This window comes from Solanum stenotomum, chromosome 6, assembly GCF_019186545.1.
Source record: "Solanum stenotomum isolate F172 chromosome 6, ASM1918654v1, whole genome shotgun sequence".
NCBI classification, from domain to species: Eukaryota; Viridiplantae; Streptophyta; class Magnoliopsida; order Solanales; family Solanaceae; genus Solanum; species Solanum stenotomum.
Genome location: NC_064287.1, coordinates 56,295,283 through 56,319,644, shown reverse-complemented (window position 1 = coordinate 56,319,644; position 24,362 = coordinate 56,295,283). Strand labels below are relative to the sequence as shown.

The window sequence follows — 24,362 nt, the reverse complement described above, 5'->3', positions numbered from 1 at the left end:
TAAAAAAATCTAATGTATATATTATACTTCTTATTTATTTGTTATTTTAAAAATATTTTTTCATTTTTATTTGTCATTTTTAATATATCAAGAAAATATAATTATTTTTCTTATATTTTATCCTTACATTAATTACTCATTCCTCATATTATTATTTAATATCTAACTAAAATATCAATTAATAAGGATAATATCATAACATAATTATATCAATAAATGTATTTTTAATGAGTGTGTCAGATTCAAATAAACACTTCATCATCTACCTACATGGTTTTGTGATGTTTAAAATTAAGAGTATAAAAAAGTAGGAATATTGTCGGTGATTAAGGCATATGATTAGCCTTAAAAATGGATTTTATCCAATTTTTTTGAGTTTTTGTTATACAGTAGAAAATTTTATTATCACTATGTTTTGAGTATATGCTAAATAATTTCGCTCATGTGCAGTGACTTGCGAATCAAATAAAAGATATAACTTGTCTATATAAATCAGTGTGATGAACTCAACTTAAAAAACGTAGAAAAAAAGAATCGATTAGAATACCACATATTACAACAATGTCTCAGCGATCCTTATAGGTTACAAATGGGGTTCTTTTCGGAAATAGGTCACTAATTCTAATTTTAAAAAATATTAGGAATTATAATCTTGGGGTAATATATCACAACCCACCTTCTAACATAAATAATTTAATGATTTTCTATAGATTTATTTTGATTCTAGCAAATATTCACAAATCACAACCAAACGATTTGATAAATTCAATTTCTGTTGTAATTACTAAGAAATCACTTTTTTTTTTCTTGAGGCCTGATAAATATTTTAAATTAGAAAAACACTTTTAACTTTTGCTATTGTTTTTATATCTAATAGACTTGTTACAAAAATGTTCAAAAATTAAGTTTTCTTATAATACTCTTCGGCACAGATCTAAATTATTAGGACCTCAAAAAAGGTATGCACGCCGCATGAAAAATTAGAAAAAATGAATAACTTTGCAAAATATGATAATTTTCGAAAGTAATACATTATTAATATTTTGAAAGTTTTTTTGAATGTCATTTTCATGAAAATGAAAAGGAATAGAAGTCTTACCTCGTCAGTCGTCACCAAAGATTTGACAGATCAAGAAAATAGAAGAAAATGAGTTGTGGGATCCAAAAGACAGGATTAAAACCTCGCTAAATTAATACTCGATAATTGATTATTTCTCTAAGATAATATTTTCCTTTGATCCTGACTTAGATTAATGGAAAAAGTTACTTAATTTAATAAAATAATAAGATGATATATTTTCAGAACCCCTATATAAATATATGGTCTCATTAATATTATAAATGAATAATTTTTTAAAAAAACAAATATATCTAAAATAAGTTAGCGAAATGTGATGTTATTGTGTCTTGTTAAACTCTAAATCTAATTGAAGTTCATTTCTACATTTTCTTATTGCATCCAAAAGTTTCAGTATTGTCTTTTTGAACTGCACCATAAAGTTGTGAAGAGTTCTAGATGTGCTAAGTGTTTTCTTACGCGTAACTGGTTCCAAAGGTATTGTATCATCTTCAACAAATTTTTTTATGATAGCCACAATTTCTTCTAAGCTCTGAATCTCTGAACATGTATCATTTTTCACTTGGGTAATCTAATAGGTTGTTGACGTCCATTTTATTGGGGTAACCTAGATCATTAATCATGACTTCAAATTCATGAATGACGTTTTCACAAGTGGGCTCATTCAAATTCTCTGAGATTTCATCCTCTAAACAAATTTTACAGTGCCGAAAATAATTTGCTATTGTCTCTTGCTTGCTGAACATTTATTGTCCAAGCCGGGAGTGCAAACTTGATAGCAACCAAAACATTAATCTTTTCTAGATTAGTTTATCCCACTTTATAGCCTTTTAATATTCTATGATAAAATCTATTGCAATAATACATGTTGTAAGCTCTTGTTATCCCAGTATCAGAAGATTGAATCTCAAAACACTCTTTAAATTAATAAATATCAATATATCGATTAACTAATACCCCTACAAAAATAAAGTAAAATTTTATAGTCTCAGCTATATTAATCTAGTGAGATTTTACTGTATTACTAAAATAATTGGTCATTTTCTTTTACTTAATGTCTATAAATTCATTTTCTTGGGATATAATAATAATAATAACATATTTAATGAAATTTCACAAGTAAAATCTTAAAAGAATAGAATATATGCAGATCTTACTCCTATATATGTGGGTACAAAGGCTGGGATAGACCCTCGGCTTGACATGCAAGAACTTCTTCATCATATCTTTTGCCCCTACAAATACATTATGTGTACATGTGTTGGTACAAATAAAAATATTATTCAAAAAGATATTTAGTCGGATGATTATTTGTCATTGATGTTCTTATTGTTGTAGGCCACACACATTTGCAATTCCCTATCATAACAAAGGAATATTAGCTGATATTACTAACGATAATTTCATGTGAACGATTATCATTAGTCATAATACTTTAGGGCTCAAATGAAGTTTTTCTATTGGTAGTTAGACATTTATTTGTGTAACCTATATTAATAATAGTTTTAACACCATTGTTAGACATTGATACTAGGCAATACAAAAGCAACACACTCTTATTCTTGCTATCCAATCTTTTTATATTTAATCAAGTCACTGCTTTATAATATGATAAGGAAGCAATCCCCAACAAAAATTAAATATAACAAATTAAATTAAGACACATTTTTCTGTATTCAATATAAATTCAACGATACTATTTTCCTAGTAAACAAAATTGTCATGCATTTTTTTGACTATTGTTCTCAAACACTTAATTAATTTAATCAATTTTGAAAATTCCGGATTAAATAATTAGTCACAGGTACAAATAAAAATTCATACATCAAATATTTCAAATATAGTACATAAAAAAAAAAACCGTACGTAAGCGGATTATACAAAAATACTATTCGGAGTACTGTATTACTCTCTCTCTCTCTTCCTCTGCCGTTTCAGTTTGCCTGGTTTGCATCACTCTATTTCTCTCTCTTCACTCTTCACGATATATAGCGATTCAAATGCTATTTGCCCATTGCTNGAAAATTTCGAATTAAATAATTAGTGATAGTACAAGCAAAAATTCATAAATCAAATATTTCAAATATAGTAGGAGTACTAAAAAAAAAAAACATACGTAAGCGGATAGTCGGAATACAAAAATACTATTCGGAGTACTGTATTACTCTCTCTCTCTCTTCCTCTGCCGTTTCAGTTTGCCTGGTTTGCATCACTCTATTTCTCTCTCTTCACTCTTCACGATATATAGCGATTCAAATGCTATTTGCCCATTGCTACTCTATTACCTGCAGATTTTCACTTCCTTAAGATCTGCTGAGTTCCGGTAAAGTCTCCGAGCACACTTCTGTTAATTACTTTTACTTGCTTCGATTTCTTCGTAAATAGTTACATTATATGCTCGCATTTCTGTATATTGTAGCTCAGTTTTTGTTCAATTTTATACAATTCTGTTGCTAAATGCTACTCCGTCCCAACTGATACAGTATTAGCTTCAGAGGGAGTAATATTTCCCCAATGCAATGCGTGCTAAAATGCTACTCCCCTGTGTTGTACTAATTTATGTGACACTTTGTGTTTTTATGAGATTCGAACTATATAATTTATCTTATTTGACATTAGAAAAATTGCAACCGGGCTTGGGACTTCCATGTTGGACGTCTCAAGTTCGAAACCCCTCGACAGTGAAAGCAAGGGTAACACCTTCTGGGTCGAGCTCGTTGCACCGGGCTTTCTTAGTGCATATTACCTCTCCTACGTGGTTTGCGAGCTATTGTATAGGAACGGATTTTACCCTATGCGCACCCAAAGGTAGCTGCTGCGGGTTTCCCTTGTCATAAAAATAAATAAATCTAATTTAGCTTCAAATATTAGTCAAATTGAATTTTTGGAAGTGAAAAATGCCACATAAATTGGAATGGAGGGAGTAATATTGGGGGTTGTTCGGTAGCTGGTTAGAAATATGCATGTATTAGTTAAGCCACATTAGCTATGCTGGTATTAATTGTTCCATCTTCTACCTTGCATAAGATTAATACACCAATTCCCTCATAACTTATACATCTATTAGTTATGAAAATTTTTAAATTACAAATCAAAAGTCATATTAATTTTATACATGTATAATTTATTTCTTAATTAGCTACTAAACATTGTGTAACTTATGCAAAAAACAGTACATGAATAAGTTGCTTCTTTACTAGCTACCAAACGGGGGTCGTTTGGTTGTTGGTTAGAGTTATGTATGTATTAGCAATGCAAGGATTAGTTATGAGAGAATCTATGCATTATTTTATGTAGATATTAGTTATGTAGGGTTTAGCTATTTATGTATTACTTATTTCATTCTATCGTGCATAAAATAATATATAGATTCCCTCATAACTCATACATGTATTAGTTATGCGGATTTCTAAATTGCAAACCAACCACTGTATCAATTTTATATATGAATAACTTACCTATTAACCAGCTACCAAAAGTAGTATTACTTATGAAGGATTTAATACCTGCATAACTCACCTCCAAACCAGTTACCAAGTGACCCCTTAGTCTATATATATTAGTGTCTGGATTACAGCTGTATTTGTGCTGAAATTTACTGTATGCCAGTTTGTGGAAAATGAATTGGTGATCAAGCTGTTAGCTTGTGTGCAGCACTTGAAGTTAGAACCTAGATGATCTTAAGTTTGGTGATGGAGGGAAATTTTGAATTAGGAAATTGATGTTCTTGCTAGGGTCCTGAAAATTGCAAAAAAGCAGTGTAAAAGTAATCTAATGGGATAAAACATTTGAGCACTGTAGTAATTTGGATGTGCCTAGCTAGAAACACGCTAGCCTGAGGGTATAGCTGATTGTTTGAGTCGTTTGTTTTGGTGTGGCGATTTTTAGGCAATTCTTAGTTAGGAAGGATATATTCTTATTGATTGTGAATTTTATAAAACTAAGCATGAGGGTGTTTTGTGTTGCTCAACGTGTAAACTGGTTGGTTTGCCAATTGTTTGATCAAGTTGGTGTAGGCAATTGTACGAATTGTTAGGAGCAGCAGATAGTGAGAGTTAATATTGGTGCATTTCACAGTTAAGTGTTGCAATTTCAGATGTCTTTTGGAAGTTGGAAGTTGATCTTTCTTGTTTTTTGGTAATCATGTTCTTGAAGCACTTGAATGCAGATGCAACAGTTTAGATTGTCAAATAGAAATGATAATATAAATCCACATTGTAATTCGTTATTTTTTTGACTCGTCTTTTATATATATCTAATATGAATTACTTTATTCTCCAACACCCACAAAAGAACCTTTCTTGATACTATATTATATACTTTCTCCAATTTAATGAACATAATGTGTAGATTGTTCTTCTTCTCACGATAAATTTCCATTATCTTCTTAGCAAGAATATAGACTTCGTTGTAGATATACCTAGGTTAGATCCAAACAGATTCTTTTCACTCTTTTAGTGTCCCTACATATATGTTTTATCGCCACATAAAGTTTCATCGTGTGGCTCAAAGTTTTAATGCCATGATAATTCTTGCAACTTTGAATGTCTTCTTTGTTCTTATAAAATAGAATCAGGGTACTCTTTCTCCACTTGTTCGCACCCTACCATTTCTTAGCGACATTAAATGACTTAGTAAGCCGTCCGACTCCACTCTCTCACGGGACACTTCCAGATCTGTATGGGGATTCCATTTGGGACATTGCATTTTAATCTTCATATTTTTCATAGCATCCTTTAACTCTGTCGGCCTAATTCTGTGAGTGTAGTTAATGTTTCCATCAGTGAGATGTATGGAGATCCAAAATGTTGTTTTTGTGGTCCGGATTTAACAATTAATCAAAATAGCCTCTTTATCTCTTTTTGATCTCATTATCTCCTTTCAACACTTGTTGAGATTTGTCTTTAATACATTTCACTTAGATTAGGTCCTTCTCCTCTTAATACATTGCCCAACCTTTTTACTTGAACAAAAAAGTACCAAGATCTGTAGATAGAGAAATAATTCAAACTTGATCATTTCACTTAATCCCACAAGTAGGGCCTAGGGAGAGTAGGATTTACGTAGTCCCTACCCCTACCTTTGTGGCAGTAGAGAGGCTGTTACTCATAGATCCTCGGCTCAAAAGAAAAAAAGAAATCTAAGTAGGGTTGCAAGAAAAAAATAATATGAAACACTATTGCAAGAAACAAAGCAAGATACCAAGACATGCTAGAAAGAGAAAAGAGAACGACAATGAAGTGGCAAGATAGACACAAGCAAAGAAACAACAGGTAACAATAAAAATGAAGTTGAAGATACTACGCAAGTACTAAATAGGAATACTACTGATAAGGAGAAAAGGGAAGAGATAGCCCCCTATCTCTGCCACATGAAGGTGCTACAACGGTCAATTACCCACTAATCTTCTACCCTAATTCTCGATATCCAAACCTTTCTATCTAGGATCATGTCTCAGTAAGCCATAGGTGTGCCATGTCTTGCTATATCACCTCCACCAGTTCTTCTTCAACCTACCTCTACCTCTCTTAGCACTCGCTATAGCCAACCTCTCACACCTCCTCACTGGTGCAAGCGCCCACATCTTCACTTCCTCAAAGGCAAACAGAAACGGGCTAAGAGTTGAACCTTGGTGCAACCCCACCACAATTTAAAAGTATTCCGAGTCACCTCCCAGTGTTCTTATGGGTCTTGGCACCATCATACATATTCATGTCCTTAGTTTCCCAAATATAAGCCACCGGTACACCTCTAGGCTCCAAACATCTCCATAGAACCTCCCTAGGGACTTTGTCATATGCAAGTCTTTCTTCCTATCCTGTACAGCTCCAACGGTCACCTTACAAGGTAACTGAATGACTTCTGTAGATGACCGCCCTAACATGAATCCAAATTGGTTCTCGGAGATGACCATACCCCACATCCTCATCTCTATGACCCTCTCCCAAACTTTCATAGTGTACTTTAGTAGCTTGATACCCCTATAGTGGTTGCAAGTTTGGATATCACCTTGTTCTTGTACAACGGGATCATTATACTCCACTTCCATTCTAGTCGTCCTGAAAATCACATTAAAAGTATAAGGTTATGAGTTTTTAATTGCTTTCATAGTACTGGTTAGGAAAAAGCGTGTTGAATTATGTAGGTTTTGAGCTTTTGATTGCTGTGGACCTGACAATTTTATTCTTATAAGGACTACTCTTCATAAGTAGTAGAGCGTTTGTTTTAGTAATCTGATACTTGAAATAGTGATTAATTCTCTACTTTTGTTATGGCCCCTTATTTCTCTCTTATTTTCATTTTCCTATTTTCTACATTTATTTTGGAGGAGAAGGGTGTGTCCAAGGCTTTAGTGAGTTCTTCTGCAGTGTTCCTGGCTACAGCCCTGCTTCTTTTGAGTGTATGCAATACATTAAAAGGAATTATAGATAGTCTTTCGCTGAAGAAACACATCAATTTGAGTCAAACAATTCTTACTTCGCAGGTCCATGACATCAGCTTTGCACAGATCAAGTGGAGGAAGCTGTTAGATCATGATATTTTGTCTTAAACCATATGTGAAGTTTATAAGCTCCTTTATGGGGTAGGAGTGGTATGAGATGGTATTAAAATTCAACTATCTATGGAAATGGAAGAGATACCAGATGAAGTTGGGCTTCTAGAGCATAGATACCCCAGTACTGCATGGTGGCCTTCAGAATTTGCTGAGAAGTTTGGATCCGTTTCACTTGATGGCAAAGAAGAAATCATGAGGAATCAGGAACTAACTGAAAGAGAATATAATGCGTTGTCCTCTCAGACTGCTTCCCAGATTTTCTGGAAAACTGGAACACTTTCTGAACCAATACCAAATGGTTTCTACTCTGTTGTTCCTGTGAGTGCTGAAACTAATGATTCTTTGTATTGTTGCTTGTATTGCGATATTCATTTTATTAAAAACTATTTTTGCTATCTAAGATCTGAATGAATTGAATATTAACTGCATACAACTGATGCACTTCTAAGAATAGATGCACTTATGATATGAGTTTTCTTAAAATCAGTAACTTACATGCCATGAAGGATAGGATGAGAGAAAGAAATATTGCATTGGCAGATTTCTCAGTAGTTCTTCCACATCTATATTATTTTATCCATTGATAAAAGGTATGTTCATCTTAACCATTTTCCTGTTTTCGTTTTTAAATCCGTTTGAGGTGTAGGAAATCTTCAAGTTATCTACCTCATTTTTGTGAGTAGTTGAAGAGGTTCTTTTATCAAGTACTTGATCTAGGTTATTTATTATTGTTGAATAGATCACACTGATAAAGGAAGCTTGAAGGGGGTATAAAGAGTTTGCAGTCTGAAAAAATAGTTAGAACAATATCATGCCATAATCCTACTCTTTTAATTCTTTTTGGTAATGTCTAAGAGCTTTATATCATTTAAATTATGGTCAAATCCCAGTATCTAGAAAAAAAAAACAACTTAGATTTTAGATTGTAGGATTTTCTTTTTAATTGGAAAAGAAATTGTGTCTTCATTGATTGTGAGAAGTGCTAAGTAGCTGCCATGTGTATCCATTCTGGTGATTTCATCCTTGTTTTGATTGCTGCTTACTGCCTTACATCCTAAATTGGCAAAAAATGAAATCAAAGGAAAATCAAACTTTGAGCTCATTGGGTATTTTATGGTCACAGACATAGTTATATAAATGAACTCCTAGATTTATGGTAATATGATCGAAGTGAATATTCCAAAACAAGTGCGTCGACACCTCTTTAATTTCCAACAAAATGCGTTCTAACTGTTTGTTTCTATGCTGTTTCTTCGGTGACATCTGATAAACTTCAAATAGGAGCTGTTAGTTCCTGTGCTCCATTTCTCCAGTTTTTCATGTTATAGAAGGTTTGAGGTGAACAGTGAGATTAAAATTTCTCATGTGTTCTACCTCATAAATAGAAAACTGAACTTCTCTGTAGTCTGAGAAATGGATATATGGTCCTTGTTGTAAATGGATATAAAAGTTTTTGTGCGTGGTGTTTGATCCATATGTTACAAATTCTAAATACCTTTGGAGGTTAATTAGAGCTGGTAAGGAGTTCAGGAAGGCTCTTAGAACGTCAGTTTTTAGATTAAGGGTGAGATGAAAATGATCATTTTCTTTAATGGAAAAGGTTAAATTACCCAGGAGGTGGATAAGTATCCTCAAATACAAGTAAATGTGTGATAGTAAGCTAAATAGATCCTGCCCATGTCTTTTAGAACTTTTTAGGAGGAAATTCCAACTAACATGATCGTAAAGCCTTCTCAATGTCAAGTTTGCAGAGAATACCAGGGGTCTGCTATTTGATTCTAGAATCCACACACTCATTGACTATCATGCCACATCCATGATTGTCTGCCTTAAATAAAAGCCATTTGATGTCTATCCACCAGTATATCAATCACTCTCTTGTGCCTTTCAGTAAGGAGCTTAGAGATAATTTTATACACACTCCCAGTCAGACTATAGGTCTGAAATCTCTAAGACTTTTGGCACCATTTTTCTTAGGAATCAAGGCAACATAAGTTGCATTGAAACTCTTTTTAAAATTATCACTCCTGTGAAAGTTTCTGATAGTGTCCATCACATCCTTTTTCACAATTTCCCAGCAGCATTGGAAAAATCCCATAGAATATCCATCTGGGCCTGGAGTTTTGTCAGCAGCACATAACTTTAAGCATTCCAACACCTCTTGTTATTCAAATTCTCTCTGCAACCAATCATTATCATCTTCCCTGAGACCTATGTCAGAAAAGTGAAAAAAGCTCTCAGACACAATAACCGAGGAATGGTCTAAATCAGCAGGACCCCCCTCTCCTACGTCCTCCGGTGATCCTTCTGATCACCGGATTTCNTAAAGGTCTCCAGTGTACTGTCTCAGAGTATAAATTCTTATAGAAATCCACAATCTCTTCCTTGATTCTATCTGGATCAGCGATGGTCTCTCCATGAGCTTCTATGATGTCAATGTGATTAAATCCTTTATGACAAACCTTTTACTTGATCAAAAAAACTCTTTCGCTGCTACTTCTATTAGAAAAAACTCTACTCTTAAGCTGTTATTAACTTATGTTTCCTCTTTTGAGGAAGTTACTGCACTGGCTAGTTGCATGAATGGCAAATATTTGTTAACTTCACTATTGTAATTACTAATCTAGAGTATATATTTCCGTATGATTACAGTCTTCTCAAGGTCCATCAATTGCCTCGATTATAACTTGTTTGAATAATCTGGCCCTTTATATTTCCCAAGGAATATACCTAAAATCGACCTTTACATTCTGTCAAGGACACATTTCTCTGGGTGTTATCTTTCCAGTGCCCTTCCTACTTTTTAGATCTTCTAATGTGGGTGCTGCTACAAAATTATGATAGTGTCCCATCCTGCATTTGGTGGACTATTTGGCTGGAAAGGAATCAGAGATGTTTTGAGAACAAGAGCTGCTCTATGGAGAAGATGAAGTTGAATTGTATAGCTCTTTTCTATTTTTGGTGTAAACATGAATATCCTCATGAAGATGAGGATATCCTAGTATCTTAGAATTCTTAAAGAGTTCATAGGAAAACAACAACACTTTTGTATTTCTGATTGTAAGTATTACTGGAATACGTCCCGAGTATTCCTTTGTTTATAATACAAGTTACCTTTTCTAAAAAAAAATTATGATAGGAAATTGCATTGCTAAAATTTTAATGTGTGCACTCTTTTGCTTCTCCTATTTTGGCTCAGGAGAAAAGGCTAAAGGAACGTTTTGAAGACATTCCTACGTTGGATGAGCTTCATGCTTTAGAGCTTGAGGGTTTTGGAGCAGATGTTATACTTGTGGATGCCAAGAAAGACAAAAAGCTTACAATGCTAAAGCAACTGACTATTACACTGGTGAAAGGTTTGAACGCAAGTCCTGCAGCAATGATAAAAAAGATAGCTGGATTGGTGGGTGACTTATATATCCCCCCCCCCCCCCCCCCCCCCCAATATGCATATCACTTGTTCCTTGAGTCCATACTTGTTTGCCCTAGTTTTTGATAAGTTAATTAATGGTATAAGGATGACATTTAGCCCGTATAAGCAGACAGACAAAGTGAGATTAGACAGGATTATGGTTGCCTAAAATACAGTCAATTCAGATATCCAGTCTTAGTCTTTCAGAAGAATGGGTACGACTCCCCCTCTCCCGTTCTACTGTCAAAACAGGCCATTACACTAAAGTTCTTTACAGTTGGAAATGATAAGGACTGTGGAGCAATGTGGATACAATAATGTCATGTAGCTTATCCCAACTAATTCGGAAGTGACTCGTAGTTGACATACATATTGACCTTTTCTTTTCCTGATGTCTGTGTAGCAATTTGTTTCCCTTGTAATTATTTCTTGTTTGTTTCATTTTTTACATATTAATTGGTGGCTTTATGGATTGATCTCTGATTTTGGGATATTGCATTATTGGTGGCTCTCTGAAAATTGATCTCTGGTTTTGGGATTTTGTATAGAGATGATTAGTACTTTTTAGTTTGCCCCTTGTTTTCTTGTCTTTGCAGTTCATCCCAAATTTTGTTCTTTCCTTTGAGTTCAACTATGTTATGTATGCTTCATAAACCCTTTGTATGTGATTTTTATGTTTCCTATAAAATTACAGTTACCTTTCCCTCTGATTTAACTTAGTCACCGAACCTCCTTTCTCATTCCTAAACTTGTGTTACTTATTAAAAAGAAAAAGTTCCTGACACTATGTTGACATCCATAATATTTTATCAAAATATGCCTTGTTTGCAAAATTCTCTTGTAACTTGCATGTTTTTCTGCTGACTTCCTCATTTTTTTTTTGGACAATGGTACCAGTTTCTGTATTTATTATAAACCAAAACAGTGCAACCTATGCACTGAAACCATATTTACAAGAGTATTCATCTAAAACATCAATGATAGAGACAGTATCATTGGGATACAACTGGTTATACCAAAAACATAAGGTCAAGGTACAATTCAATTTGACTTTCTACATACTATTCAGTTTACTTTCATAGCATCTAAGGTTCCTCTCCTTCCAAATTGTCCACCAGATACTAGCTGGGACAATTCTCCATCTAATCCTATCCTTTGTCTGTGTACCTGCTTATTCCCAGCTCAGGAGAGCTTCTATGACTCTCCCAGGCATAGTACATACTCCATGAGATGGTTAACATCCTCAAATCTTTTTTGTCTGTGATGCTGAATTTCCATCCAGTGGATCTTCAAAAATCAGCAAAGAGGAAATTATTCGAATTTTTTGAGAGATAATTCCTCATATGGTCACTCAACTTACTGAATTACGTAGTAAATGGGGCAGCATAAGCAATCAAACTGAAATATTTTTGGTGCCAAATTAGTGGAGCATATGATGTATTTTTACACTTTGAACTGTACAGTTATAAAAGGGAAAAAGGTTGAAGTTTAATCTATGGACATTTGTGATTTCTCCCGTTGCTTGCATGCCTTCCTATACAGGTGTCGGATGTTTACAAGCGACCAAACTCGGAAATAAGTCATGCTAAAGCTGCACTTGAGGAAGCCTCTCAGATTTCTGACAATCAAGGTGTCCAGATGTTGGGTCAAATAAAACAAAGCTCATCTCGTTCTCGAGCAATATTATTCAAATTGCTTGCAGATACTGTAGGTTTTGAATGCCGGCTGGTTGTGGTGAGCTTGAAGCTTATTTTTGCTTGGATTTTTCTGTTTATCTCTAAAATTAGGACTAATAATCATCTTGCTGCTTGTTACTATGAATTGTTGCTACCATTTCTTTCATTTCCATACCTACTTATATTTTACTTACTATAAATTTATGGTTCTCAAATCAGGGTTTGCCTGCTGAAGGGTCTGAGTGTGCAGAATCTTATAAGCACATGTCTATACTTGTTGTGCTAAATTCTGTGGAGCTACTTGTTGACCTTATGCGTTTTCCTGGTCAACTTATTCCACGAACAACCAAGGCGATTTTCCTCACCCACATGGCTGCTGGGGAGAGTGATTCTGCAGAAAATGATTCCTGTGATTCGCCTCTGGAGCCTAACAGCCCCCTCTATGGGTTTTCAGAGAGAAATGATACTGATAGGTTAGAAGAAAATTATTATTTATTTTTAATATATTCAACTTCGATTTAGTTTCTGTACTCTTCTTCTGTTGTGTGATGAGTATTTTCCATTTGGTTTCTGTACTCTTCTTCTGGATATAAAAAAACACTCTTCTTCTGTTGTGTGATGAGAATCTTCATAGACATATTATATCTCCCCCTAGAAATTTCTTTTTTTTCTTTGGTGGAGAAACAGTTCGTTGCCTACTTACATATTTGTTTTAACTAATCTTCTATTTCTACAGTTCTGAGAAAGATGACATCCTCCAGTATCAGAGGAGATTTGAAGCATCTTCAAATGCTGCAGGACCTTCATTGAGGAATACGATGTTGCGCGCTAACACTTCAATTGACAGAAAATTGGGGTATTATTTTGCTCATCCTTAAAGCCATGATTTAGCTTTTGAAAGATGGTTAAAAGACCCATCTTTGAGTGTAAGACATTGTGATGTCCGTCTGTCAGATTACTTTTGAAAACTAAGGTTATTTTGCTTGCTTTTTAGTAAATCATTTCTGTACCAGTTTCTCGCATAGTGCGCCTAATACTGCTACAACGGTTTGGAGAAGAGGTCGCAGCAAAGTTATAACAGAACCGAGGACTGCAAGTTCAAGGTTTTTTTTTTGATGGCACAGACTCCTATTCTGATGTTTTCGTTGACATATTTTTTGTTTTGTTTACAAGTTCTTCAGTCGTTTGGACTTCTAATAATGCACTTATTCAAAGTCCTGTGATGTTAGGGTCTATTCATGCTTGCACATGTCTCAGTATGTTACATGAATTTGGGTGTGAGTAATAGAAATGGTTAAGGAAGAGACACATGTATATGTATTCAGTTTGTAAGGTTTTCTGGTTTCATCGCTTCTCAACATTAATGGAACTCAATGTTACCAAACTTTGTTCTGGTGAACATATCCTTGATTGGATAATCAGAAAAATGCTGCCAAGCAGGCCATGTAGGGCATAAGATGAACACAAATTCATCATGTTGGGTAGCTTGAGCGTAAAGGACAACATGCTTTTGAAACAGAATGTTTGAGGTCTGTGTTCTGAGATTAAGGTACTTTCTGTATCGCACATTGCATAATGTCGGGTTTCCAGATATGATTGTTCGGCTTTATCTGACTTAGTTCCATTTTAATATCAGACAGTATTATACTATTGTCTTTTACTCCATATGATAAATCACTTGGCACAAGATGAGGATGTTGTGATCCTTGGTGCTGTTGCTAAGTTCTTATTCTGAGTTTGAAAAAGCAGAATCTTATTTGGTGACGCATTTTCTGGTTTCTCTGGAATTATTCTGCAATTGGACAAGCATACATGAAAGAATACAATTGTACCTTTATGTGAAAGTGCTAAGCTAAAAACACTTGCCCCCTGAATTAGTTTAAAAGAAGACTCTGAGAAAGGAATTTCCAGGCTTTGTTTGGACAAATGATGGTTACAAGTTACAATACATTAAGTTGCTACTTGTGTTTGACATGCTCATGGTGGAGCTTACATTCGGGGTACCTCCTGAATGACTAGTTTCTACTTTAACTTCTCACATATTTCTACTTTATCTTCACATGTGAGATTTGGATATAACTTATTGATCCATAGATGGAAATAAGTATGTATATATTTTTGAGTGCTTGTCATGGTTTTTGTTTTCAACTCCTGACACAATTATTTGGAGAATTTCTTTTAATGCATGTAATGAATTAATTGGGACTTAGATGTTTAATCTGTGTTTAGCAAACATCAAAATGAGTCTTTTATCCACATTTACTTGAAATGAGCTGTTCAATATCTTAATGTGTAGCTGTGTTATTTTTTCTCATTTTTCAATTGCTTTATATCCTTTCAGTCCTGAGCATCCTTCATTTAGAGCACATGGACGGTCCATGCTTAGCGGTGATAACAGAACTTTCAGAGGTTATTCAGATGATGTTTCTACTTCAAGGTATCTCATGTAGTCCTGTTTTTTGTTTCCTCTGAGAGTATAACTGCTAATGATTTACATATGTGAATCAATGATATTATTACTATTGGTCTTCCCATGATTTCATCTATATCAGGTATTTTTCTCATTCACGGTTAGTGGCTCCCAGTTTACACTCTTAGGCTAAAAGTAATAAAAGAGGTCAATGATGCTTACATAAAAGTTCTGAATCTTAGTAGGCATTTGTCCGTAGATTCCAAATATTTTTCACTTTTTTAAAGGAATTTATGGAGTTGAATTGTTTTTGGTTATACTTTTTGCAATGAATACTTGGAATAACGTTCATGCTTGAATGTACTTAAATACAACTTCAAAATTGAAAAGTGAGTTTGAAAACAAGTTAAAAGATGTTTTGCAAATCAAAAAAATGTAACTTCAAGTTGAATTTGGAATTTTCATGGACAAACACTAATTTTCAAAACCTGTTCTGGAAAATGTTTTTCTTGAGTCGAGGGTCTATCGGAAACAACCTCTCTATGCACAAGCTTTACATGGATGTAGTGTTTTGATGCATTATTCTTTTTTTTTTCGGATAAAGTAAGTGGTATTAATAACAACATCAAGAAGATGCAAGAATTACAATATATGGCATTTGAGCTTACAAAAAATCTCTGGCTAACTATACAAACTATCTAAGCTAGAACTGGTGAGTTAATAAACTCCTTTTTTTTTTTTTTATAAAAGTTAAAGTTGTATTCTTCAGCATTAAGGGTATGCTGGCTACCTCCAAAAAGTTACAAGCTGAAACCATAATTACATAGTTAATAAACTCCTTTTTGATGCATCATTCTTATAGCTTATAGAGGAGCTCTTGTCCAGCAGCCAAAGGTAACAAAGATTTGCATTTGATAAAGTAACATATTCATCTTGAACTAGTGATCTCCTTTGTGCATGAGTGGTGACCCTCACAAAATTGAAGGATCTTTCAAGAGTTCAGTTGCAGATGGAGTGTATTGGTATTGAACAACTGCAACTCATGGAAAGAGCAGTTATTATTAAGAATCCCGGCATGGAGGCAGTAGAGTGTGCCTAAATTTGGGAATACTTTGCTGGAAAGCTTGACTGGGAATTTATAGCAGTTACAATGTATACAATTTGGTAAGTGTATAATTACAAAATAAAATCCTAACTAGATTCCTGATTAATGCAAACCATACAATACACTCTCCCTCAAGCTGGACTTACGTATCATAATGCTCGAGCTTGTAACAAATGTACTAGACCCGAAGTCCTTTGAGAGATTTAGTTAGAACATTTGTTGGGTTATAACCCATTGCTCAACCCATCTTGAACTTAGTATCCTTTGGGTGGGTTGGATCACGACCATTTGTTGTACCAACCCACTCTAACCAGCCCATATTTAACCCAACCCGCCCATTTGACACCCCTAGTAGCGATGCATCTAGACTCAATCTTCTGTCTAATGAAATGACAATCCACCTATATATGTTGTCTTCTCATGAAAAACAAGATTTGAGGCAATGCCAAGGGGAGCTTGATTGTCACATATTTTTATTTGCTTGACTTCTACACACTTTCACTCTTGGAGAAGTTGTTTAACCAGATAAGTGCATAGGTTGCAAGAGCCATAGCTCAAAATTCTGCTTCTGATGTCCAGTCTTGAACAAGCGAGGTTGAGTCCCACAGATGTCACACTAGTATTCTTAACTACGTGGTCATCACGACCTTGGTCAATAAACCATAGTTCAATTGAAGCGGACCATAACATGTAGTTTACTACAGCCTTCCAATTTCACTGAGGTAATAGTGGAAGAATTTGAAATGGATGGAAAGAGGTTTGATATCACCTATGTTTGAAGAATCATCTTTCCCTGTCATATTTGCTATTTCTGTATGATTCTATGACGAGAAGAGGAAATACTAGAACCAAAAAATAAAAAAACAACTTGCAACAGTAACCTGAAACCTAGATGGCTTAATGACTTGAGGCGAGCCTACTTGTACCAGATATGGGTGGAAAGGATCCCGGATCAGTAGGTTCAACTGGTTGACAGTAAAGGAGTTGGATTCTGAAGGTGAAAGGAAGTGATTCGGATAGTGTTATATTCTGGGCTTGAGTGTCCTTTCTCTAGCAATCCTGTAGATAAAAGATTCGACGGAAAAGGTCACGGGAAATTGTGGTATGTGGGGATGTGTGGGTCAGGTAGCGAGATGGGTCAGCATATGGGAGTGAATGGCTGGTCTTCTGGCAGTAGATTTTTCAGGGAAGGATCGCCAGGAGCCTGTGAATCTTTCGAGGTGTAAGGTGAGACTTGAAGAGTCCTAATAAGGAGAGATCCGACTCCAGCAGTGAAGAGATCCCTATGGCAACACTGTAGCTTTTTAGAGACTCAGAAATATTTAGAAAGCAGGGGTTCTCCCTATATCATGAAAAAAATTGTAGTATAGAATTACTTAAAAGCTCGATTGGAAATTTATAGAGATTACAGTTTTGCATTTCAGCAAATGTATACTTGCAAAATAAACTCGTAATTATATCTCCAATCAGATCCCCGGTTAATGCAAATCATGTAATATCTTAACAGGAAAAGTTTATTTCTTAGATAGTCTGCAGCTAAATCAAGCCACTTAATAGGAAACAGTAGGTGATATTCTTGCAATGAGATGCTCCACTAATTCGGTTTATTTACCCCTTTTTGCAGAGCATCTCAGAATAAAATTTAACCCATCTTTGAAATAGAAAAAATATGTACAGTTTATTCATCTTTGGTGTTCTGAACGAAGCTGCATTACCCTTCCATATTTTTATGTAGATAGGTAATACCAAAAATGTTGGCATGCATCTAAGTTAAAATATGTGCAGGTTCTTGTCTTCTATACTCTTAAGATGTACTCTGTTTTCTGTTAATAACTGAATTAACTTCTCAAAACTTTCAAATATAAATAAAATTCGTGCAAATGTTTGCTGAGTTTCCTATTGTTTCACAGGTCAGAAGGTGCACCGACATCAGAAACACGGAGAATACGAAGAAGAAAAACTCCAGAAATTGGTGATGATGTCGTAAGGTCAATATTTTTACTACAATAATCATATCAACAGCCTTACTATAGCACTTCTATACATTGGCTCATATTTTCCTGTATTAATTTTGTACAAAGTTGAACTTGGTTGATTCCCATTGTGTCATTATATCTATTTTCCTGACAGATTTCAAGAAGTTTCTTAGTTTCAAAAATTTTTTCAAGAAGTTTCTCAGCTGCGTTTTGTTTGATAACTTTCAAGGAAAAAGTGTTTTTCTTTTTCCAAAAAAACCAAGAGGTCATTGATTCCACTTTGATCCTTATTTCTGAAATTTAAAGAAATTTTAATTTTTCGTTCCTCCCATCCATTGCACTGTAATTTTTTGCAATAATTCTTTATCTTATTCTATTAGTACTTATCTTCCATATTTTGCATAAAGTTTCCTAAAGTTTTCTCTAACTTTATTTTTCTTGTTGAGCTTAGTAATTTTTTCAATACTCTTCTTTTTTTAAATGTTGCTAGTTACTAACTCATTTGTCTAATACATATTATTTTATTGAAAATGTTATTACGTTTAGATAATGGTGGTGAAAGTAATAATATGGATGGTATGGTAAAAATAAAACAAACTTATGAATAACAATATACATTTATATAGAACTATCCAAACATCACTTAGGGCCACTTACAGCTAAAAAAAGAATATCTTACCTAGAAAGGGTTCCTGGAAGTTCTTTATCATAATATGGTGTTGACCTGAAGATTGTTAAAAGACTTTTTATGTGCCACTTTCGTGTACTTATTTCATCTTTGGGTCATAATCATACCAGGGCTGTTATAGCTATGAATGAAGCATTCAAGCAGAACCGACTCTTGAAAGAGCAAGAAGAAAGTAGTTCATATCATCATGCCTCAACCAACAGAGATGGTGCCTCAGATCCGAAAAAAGATGTATGTTACCTTTTCTCTCTGGTTTGAGGACCTGTATTAGTTTTGATATCTTTTGCTCTGGTAAGTTAGGTTTTATGCGTGATACCAGTGGTCAGTAAAATTATGTTTTTCAGTTTCCCCCTTTTTAGAATGAAAAGGAATACTCCCTCCGTTTCAATTTGTTTATTTGGTTTGACTTGATATGGAGTTTAAGAAGGTATATAAGACTTTTGAATCTTGTGGTCTTAATACAGTTTTCTCCAATTCCACAAGGAAGAAAGTTGTTTTCCAAAACATTTTGACCAACCTAACGTGGAGGAAATTGAAAGTTTCCTGCATACAAACCCCTAGTGTGACCATAGATAGGAGACTATCTTTTCTTAAATCTAATAATAACTTGGATCTCAAACATTAATAATTGTTCTACTTTGTTAGTTCTAACTTCTAAGTTCATATATCAGCTTTGATGTTGATGAAGTTGATCATTTTAAGTTGTATAGAGTAAGAAACATGCACCATCGGTCCATCCCGGCATGCATATTTTGGACAATTTGGCTGGAGTGGAACAGAAGATAGTTTGAAGGCTTACCTAAGCCCTGTACATAAAATTCGATACAGATCCTTGTATTTCGGCTTTCTGGTGTAAGATAACAGATGTATATGAGTTCCTCAGACCTGAGATGTTTGAAATAGGGAAGTTCTAAATATTTGCCATGTATAATTTTACCTGCTAGGTGCCATCTCTGAAATAGAGTTACTTTTATTTGTAAAGCAAAACGATAGATTTTATCAAATGTTGGAGGGAACAAGTTACAACACTTTTAATCTAGTTGTATATAATTACACACATGATACTCATACTTGCATAATCAAATATTCTAGTTTCTTTCTGCCTTTTCTGTGAGGATGTCAGCGGTTGGTGGTGGTCTGGTGAGCTTGAGGGAAGAGAACTGTTGCAAATGCGTTGAAAGAGGATGAATATTTAAACTGTTACCTGTTACTGGTGGGAGGTGGAAGGTATCCGTGGAATTAGGCGAGGTGCGATAAAGCTCCCCGGACACCACGGTCATAAAAAAAAATAAAAATATTTAGGCTGTGTTAAAATAGTTTCTATGTGTTAAGAACACTGATTTTTTTTCCCTATGTAACACTATTGAGGTTTGGATTTAGTTGAAATTTCTTCTTAACTCTGATTTGTGGGGCCTCTAATTGTGGAAAATAAATGAAAAGGCATTATCTTTTTGTTTTCCAATTCAGGTTTAAATCAAGAGGTTGTCATATTCCCATCCAAAATAAGTTTAGAACCCAAAACTCATCAATTTGTGAAAGTTAATATCTTGTTTGAATCTGTACTTGTTTCAGTCATTACTTACTAGAGTCCCTTTTAGGTCCCTGGTTTCACCATGATGACCATGATGAAATGTCGGATCTGCATTCTAACTGTTTTGCTTTTTCAAGCGAGCAGATAAGTTCACAGAGATCAATGTCATTACCCTCATCTCCCCACGAGTTGAGGAGACAGGTTCCAGAAAAAAGTGGGCCAGACAGGATGAATGATGAATTGGTCTCAACCTGGAACAGGATTCTAGAATCACATATGTATCTGAATAAGCCTCTTCTACCTTTTGAAGAATGGAATATAGACTTCTCAGAGTTGACTGTTGGCACTCGAGTTGGGATAGGTAAGCATTGTTCTTAAACATTTTTGTAGTAATGCTGATGTATTTCAGCTTCTTTTCTTTCTTTCTTTGTTAAGTGCATCGATTAGATATTCTTTAGTGCCACTTATAGGGCTGCAATGAGCTAGGTGAGTCTGCTCCCTTTGCTCCTTGGTCTCATGCTTTGTAAACTAGAATGTTATTGCTGGTGGATCATGCTCTGCCAACTTTATTGTAGGAGCAACCCAGGCAGCCAGGTTTATCCTTTTCGTCATCATAGTTCATGAAATCTTGATTATTGTTCTTTAATTATGATATTAAGTTGTCATCAAAATTATGATATCAACTAAACTTGGATTTAGCTGCTTCACTTAAGACCGTGGAGGATTCTACAGAGAGGGATGTCTAACTGGGGACCGTATCCAAGTAAAACTAGGCAAATGTGGGTTCATATGTGTTGTGTGAGGGAGGGAGGGAAGGAAATTACATCTAAATTACCATTTAGCCTAAGTCTATATTAAGTTTAGAACATCTTTGAAGAGTTGAAGACAAGAAAGTGGACCATATTGAAGATTAGGAACACAATGATGATTTCTACTGGTCTGCCGATGTGTCCTGTTGGGTTTTGCTACACTGATCAGAGATTCTCCAATAGTCCAATATGCTTTTGCACCTCTATGTGAAAGATGAGTTTAGTATTGACCCTGAGATGTTCTGCTAATTTTTTTCCTCCCGAATCTCATGTACAAAAGGACAACATTTTGTGGCTTTCTATGGCAGAAAAGAACACAAGTGTGTGGACATTGGGGTGAAATAGGTTCTTCTGATGGTTCTGACATACTAAAAATGGCACCAGAAATGGAGATGTGGTTATTTGTTTTCTTTAATTTCTGTCCCTTGTGACTATCAGCTCTAATTTCCCATTTTCCGTTAAAATCTTTTTAAAAGTATTCAGTCGTTTCAACTTCAATATAGATTTATAACAAACAGAATCTCGTGATTCCTATCTAAATCTTACATCTCTAATAATATTTTTTGTTCTTCCATACATGAGCCTCTGCTATGAGCTTATACTGATCTGATGATCTTGGGACAAGGATGCAAACTAAAATCTATGAAACTTGGATGTGGATCTTGCAGATTGAATGTTCACCAGATGTCGTGTCCTATACAGTCCTCTTGTACTAGAAAGAGGTCCTTACAGTGTTTAACACCCTTCCCAAATAAGAAGCAAATTGCGTCATGTCACTGAAGTGGAAAGATACACTAGATATGGATACAGATAGATGCCAGAAGGATTTGTATTGGACATATAGGAAATTTTTGTACATAACCTGTTGAGGAAGTAAAGTCACTTACTTGTCTCTTCAATGATCAAAGACCAGATATGTATTTTTTTTTTACATTTTGTTAACTAAATCATCTGTATCAAAGAAATGATTGTACAGTGACCTGTAGAATCAATGTGAGTTTTAGAATATGACGCTGACTTCTATTTTTCTAATGAAAGATCTGGTTCCACCACCCCATGCAATATTAAAATTTGAGTTCTCAAACACTCCAGTTATATTTCTAGGGTTCTTTGGAGAAGTTTTTCGTGGCAAGTGGAATGGAACTGAGGTTGCTATTAAAGTTTTTCTGGAGCAAGATCTTACTGCTGAAAATATGGAGGACTTCTGCAACGAGATCTCTATCCTTAGGTGTTGTATCTGCTTTATGGATTTTGTTACTTTGAGCTTTAAACAGTTCTAACTTGTTGTATTCTTTTCTTGTCACTTTTCCCAGCCGACTTCGACATCCAAATGGTACATCTCTCTTTTTGTTTGTTTCAAGTGTTGGTTTTTAGTTCTACTCCCAATATTGCCTAGAAGTATGATATTTGTAATTAGGATTTAGGCTAGTGTGATTTAACTAATGCTATTCCTCACAGTTATATTGTTCCTGGGTGCCTGTGCAAACCCCCCACATTTATCAATGGTTACTGAATACATGGAGATGGGATCTCTATATCATTTGATCCATGTAAGTGGTCAAAAGAACAGGCTTAGCTGGCAGAAGAAGCTCAATATGCTTCGGGATATATGCAGGTTGGTTTACCAAATGTTCTGAAACTAATACACCTGACATGTTACTTATACCCTGACAGGATTTATGATAATATTAACTGATTCATGTTTCTGTTGGATCTAAAGAGGGCTCATGTGCTTACATCGAATGAAGATTGTCCATCGTGATTTAAAAAGTGCAAACTGCCTTGTGAATAAGCGCTGGACTGTCAAAATTTGTGATTTTGGCCTCTCAAGAATAATGACAGATGCATCTATGAGAGACTCAACGTCTGCTGGTACTCCTGAATGGATGGCTCCAGAACTCATTCGTAATGAGCCTTTCACAGAAAAATGTGACATTTTTAGCTTTGGTGTGATAATGTGGGAGCTTTGTACCCTAAACAGACCATGGGAGGGTATACCACCCAATCGGGTATGTTAATTTGACCTTGTAACTTGATACAGGTTAATTTGCTATAGAAAATTGACATTGGTATATTTCTACATTGCTGCATCTAGTAATGCATTGTGCTTATTTTTAGGTCGTTTATGCTGTTGCCAATGAAGGATCAAGGTTAGAGATACCTGAAGGACCCCTCGGCAGACTAATAGTAGGTAATCACAGTTGGATATAAGTTACATTCACCCTGTAGATTTTTTACACTATCAATATATTTTAACTGATAACCTGTTAGTTACCACTTTTTCCAGGTTATCAATTGATGTTTATCATAGAGATTACTTATTATCTGTGTTGCTTGGATTCTCCAAAGATGTTACCGCACCCGTTTTTGATCCTCCAAAAATACACTACTTTTGGAGGATTTGACACGCACCATTTATGGGAATTCCATTTCATTTTTTATTTTAAGTTGAGTGAGTAGTAAGTAGCTAAGTGGATTTTAGCACATGCTTCTATGAGAATCTCCAAAGAAATTAGGAGAGTAATAATAATAAGACTGATTAGAAAAATTAGACAAAGTTCGACTACCTACTAACCTTGTACCCTAATTCTCGACCCCCATTCCTTCTATCTAGTATGATGTTCTTGGTAAGTTGTAGGTGTCATGTTTGGTCTAATCATCTCTCCCCAATACTTATATGGCATACATATACCTAAGTGATGTGATTGCATAAATATTTTTTACACTATTTCTTTTTGTGATGAGTTTGGCCATAAACTTATTTTTGCAGATTGCTGGGCAGAGCCAAACGAAAGACCTAGTTGTGAGGAAATTTTCTCTCGACTTCTTGACTGTGAATACTCACTATGCTAAGTGAATTCAATTTTCCTTTGTATAGTGGAATACATTGTAGTGGCGTTAATTGATGTGCGGCTGAAGTTTTTACTTTCATATGATTTTCTAGTTTAGAAAACATGTATGCTTTGCCTGCACTCAAAATATAGAAATAGTCCTGTTTTTATTGGGATCATTTACCCATTTCTAATACCAGCAAGCAATGATAAGAAGTAATGATCTCTTTGTCACATTCTAAGGATGTGGAGCGGATGGGGTTGTTCCTCTCTTAATCAGAGATTTTGGT

The 24,362-nt window shown here is 34.8% G+C and overlaps 1 protein-coding gene across 1 annotated transcript; it reads left to right on the top strand.

Annotated features, from left to right (window-relative positions):
• Nucleotides 1-3,243: 3,243 nt before the first annotated feature.
• On the top strand, nt 3,244-24,241 carry LOC125867567 (probable serine/threonine-protein kinase SIS8). Its single transcript, XM_049548114.1, has 17 exons — nt 3,244-3,401; nt 7,563-7,952; nt 10,834-11,037; nt 12,589-12,780; nt 12,942-13,195; nt 13,459-13,578; nt 13,736-13,825; nt 15,064-15,159; nt 18,148-18,225; nt 19,012-19,132; nt 20,577-20,793; nt 22,346-22,469; nt 22,555-22,574; nt 22,700-22,856; nt 22,962-23,250; nt 23,360-23,432; nt 24,012-24,241. The coding sequence occupies exons 2-17, from the start codon at nt 7,701-7,703 to the stop codon at nt 24,092-24,094; spliced, it is 2,370 nt and encodes a 789-aa protein (XP_049404071.1). The 5' UTR covers nt 3,244-3,401; nt 7,563-7,700; the 3' UTR covers nt 24,095-24,241.
• The last annotated feature ends 121 nt before the right edge of the window (nt 24,242-24,362 follow it).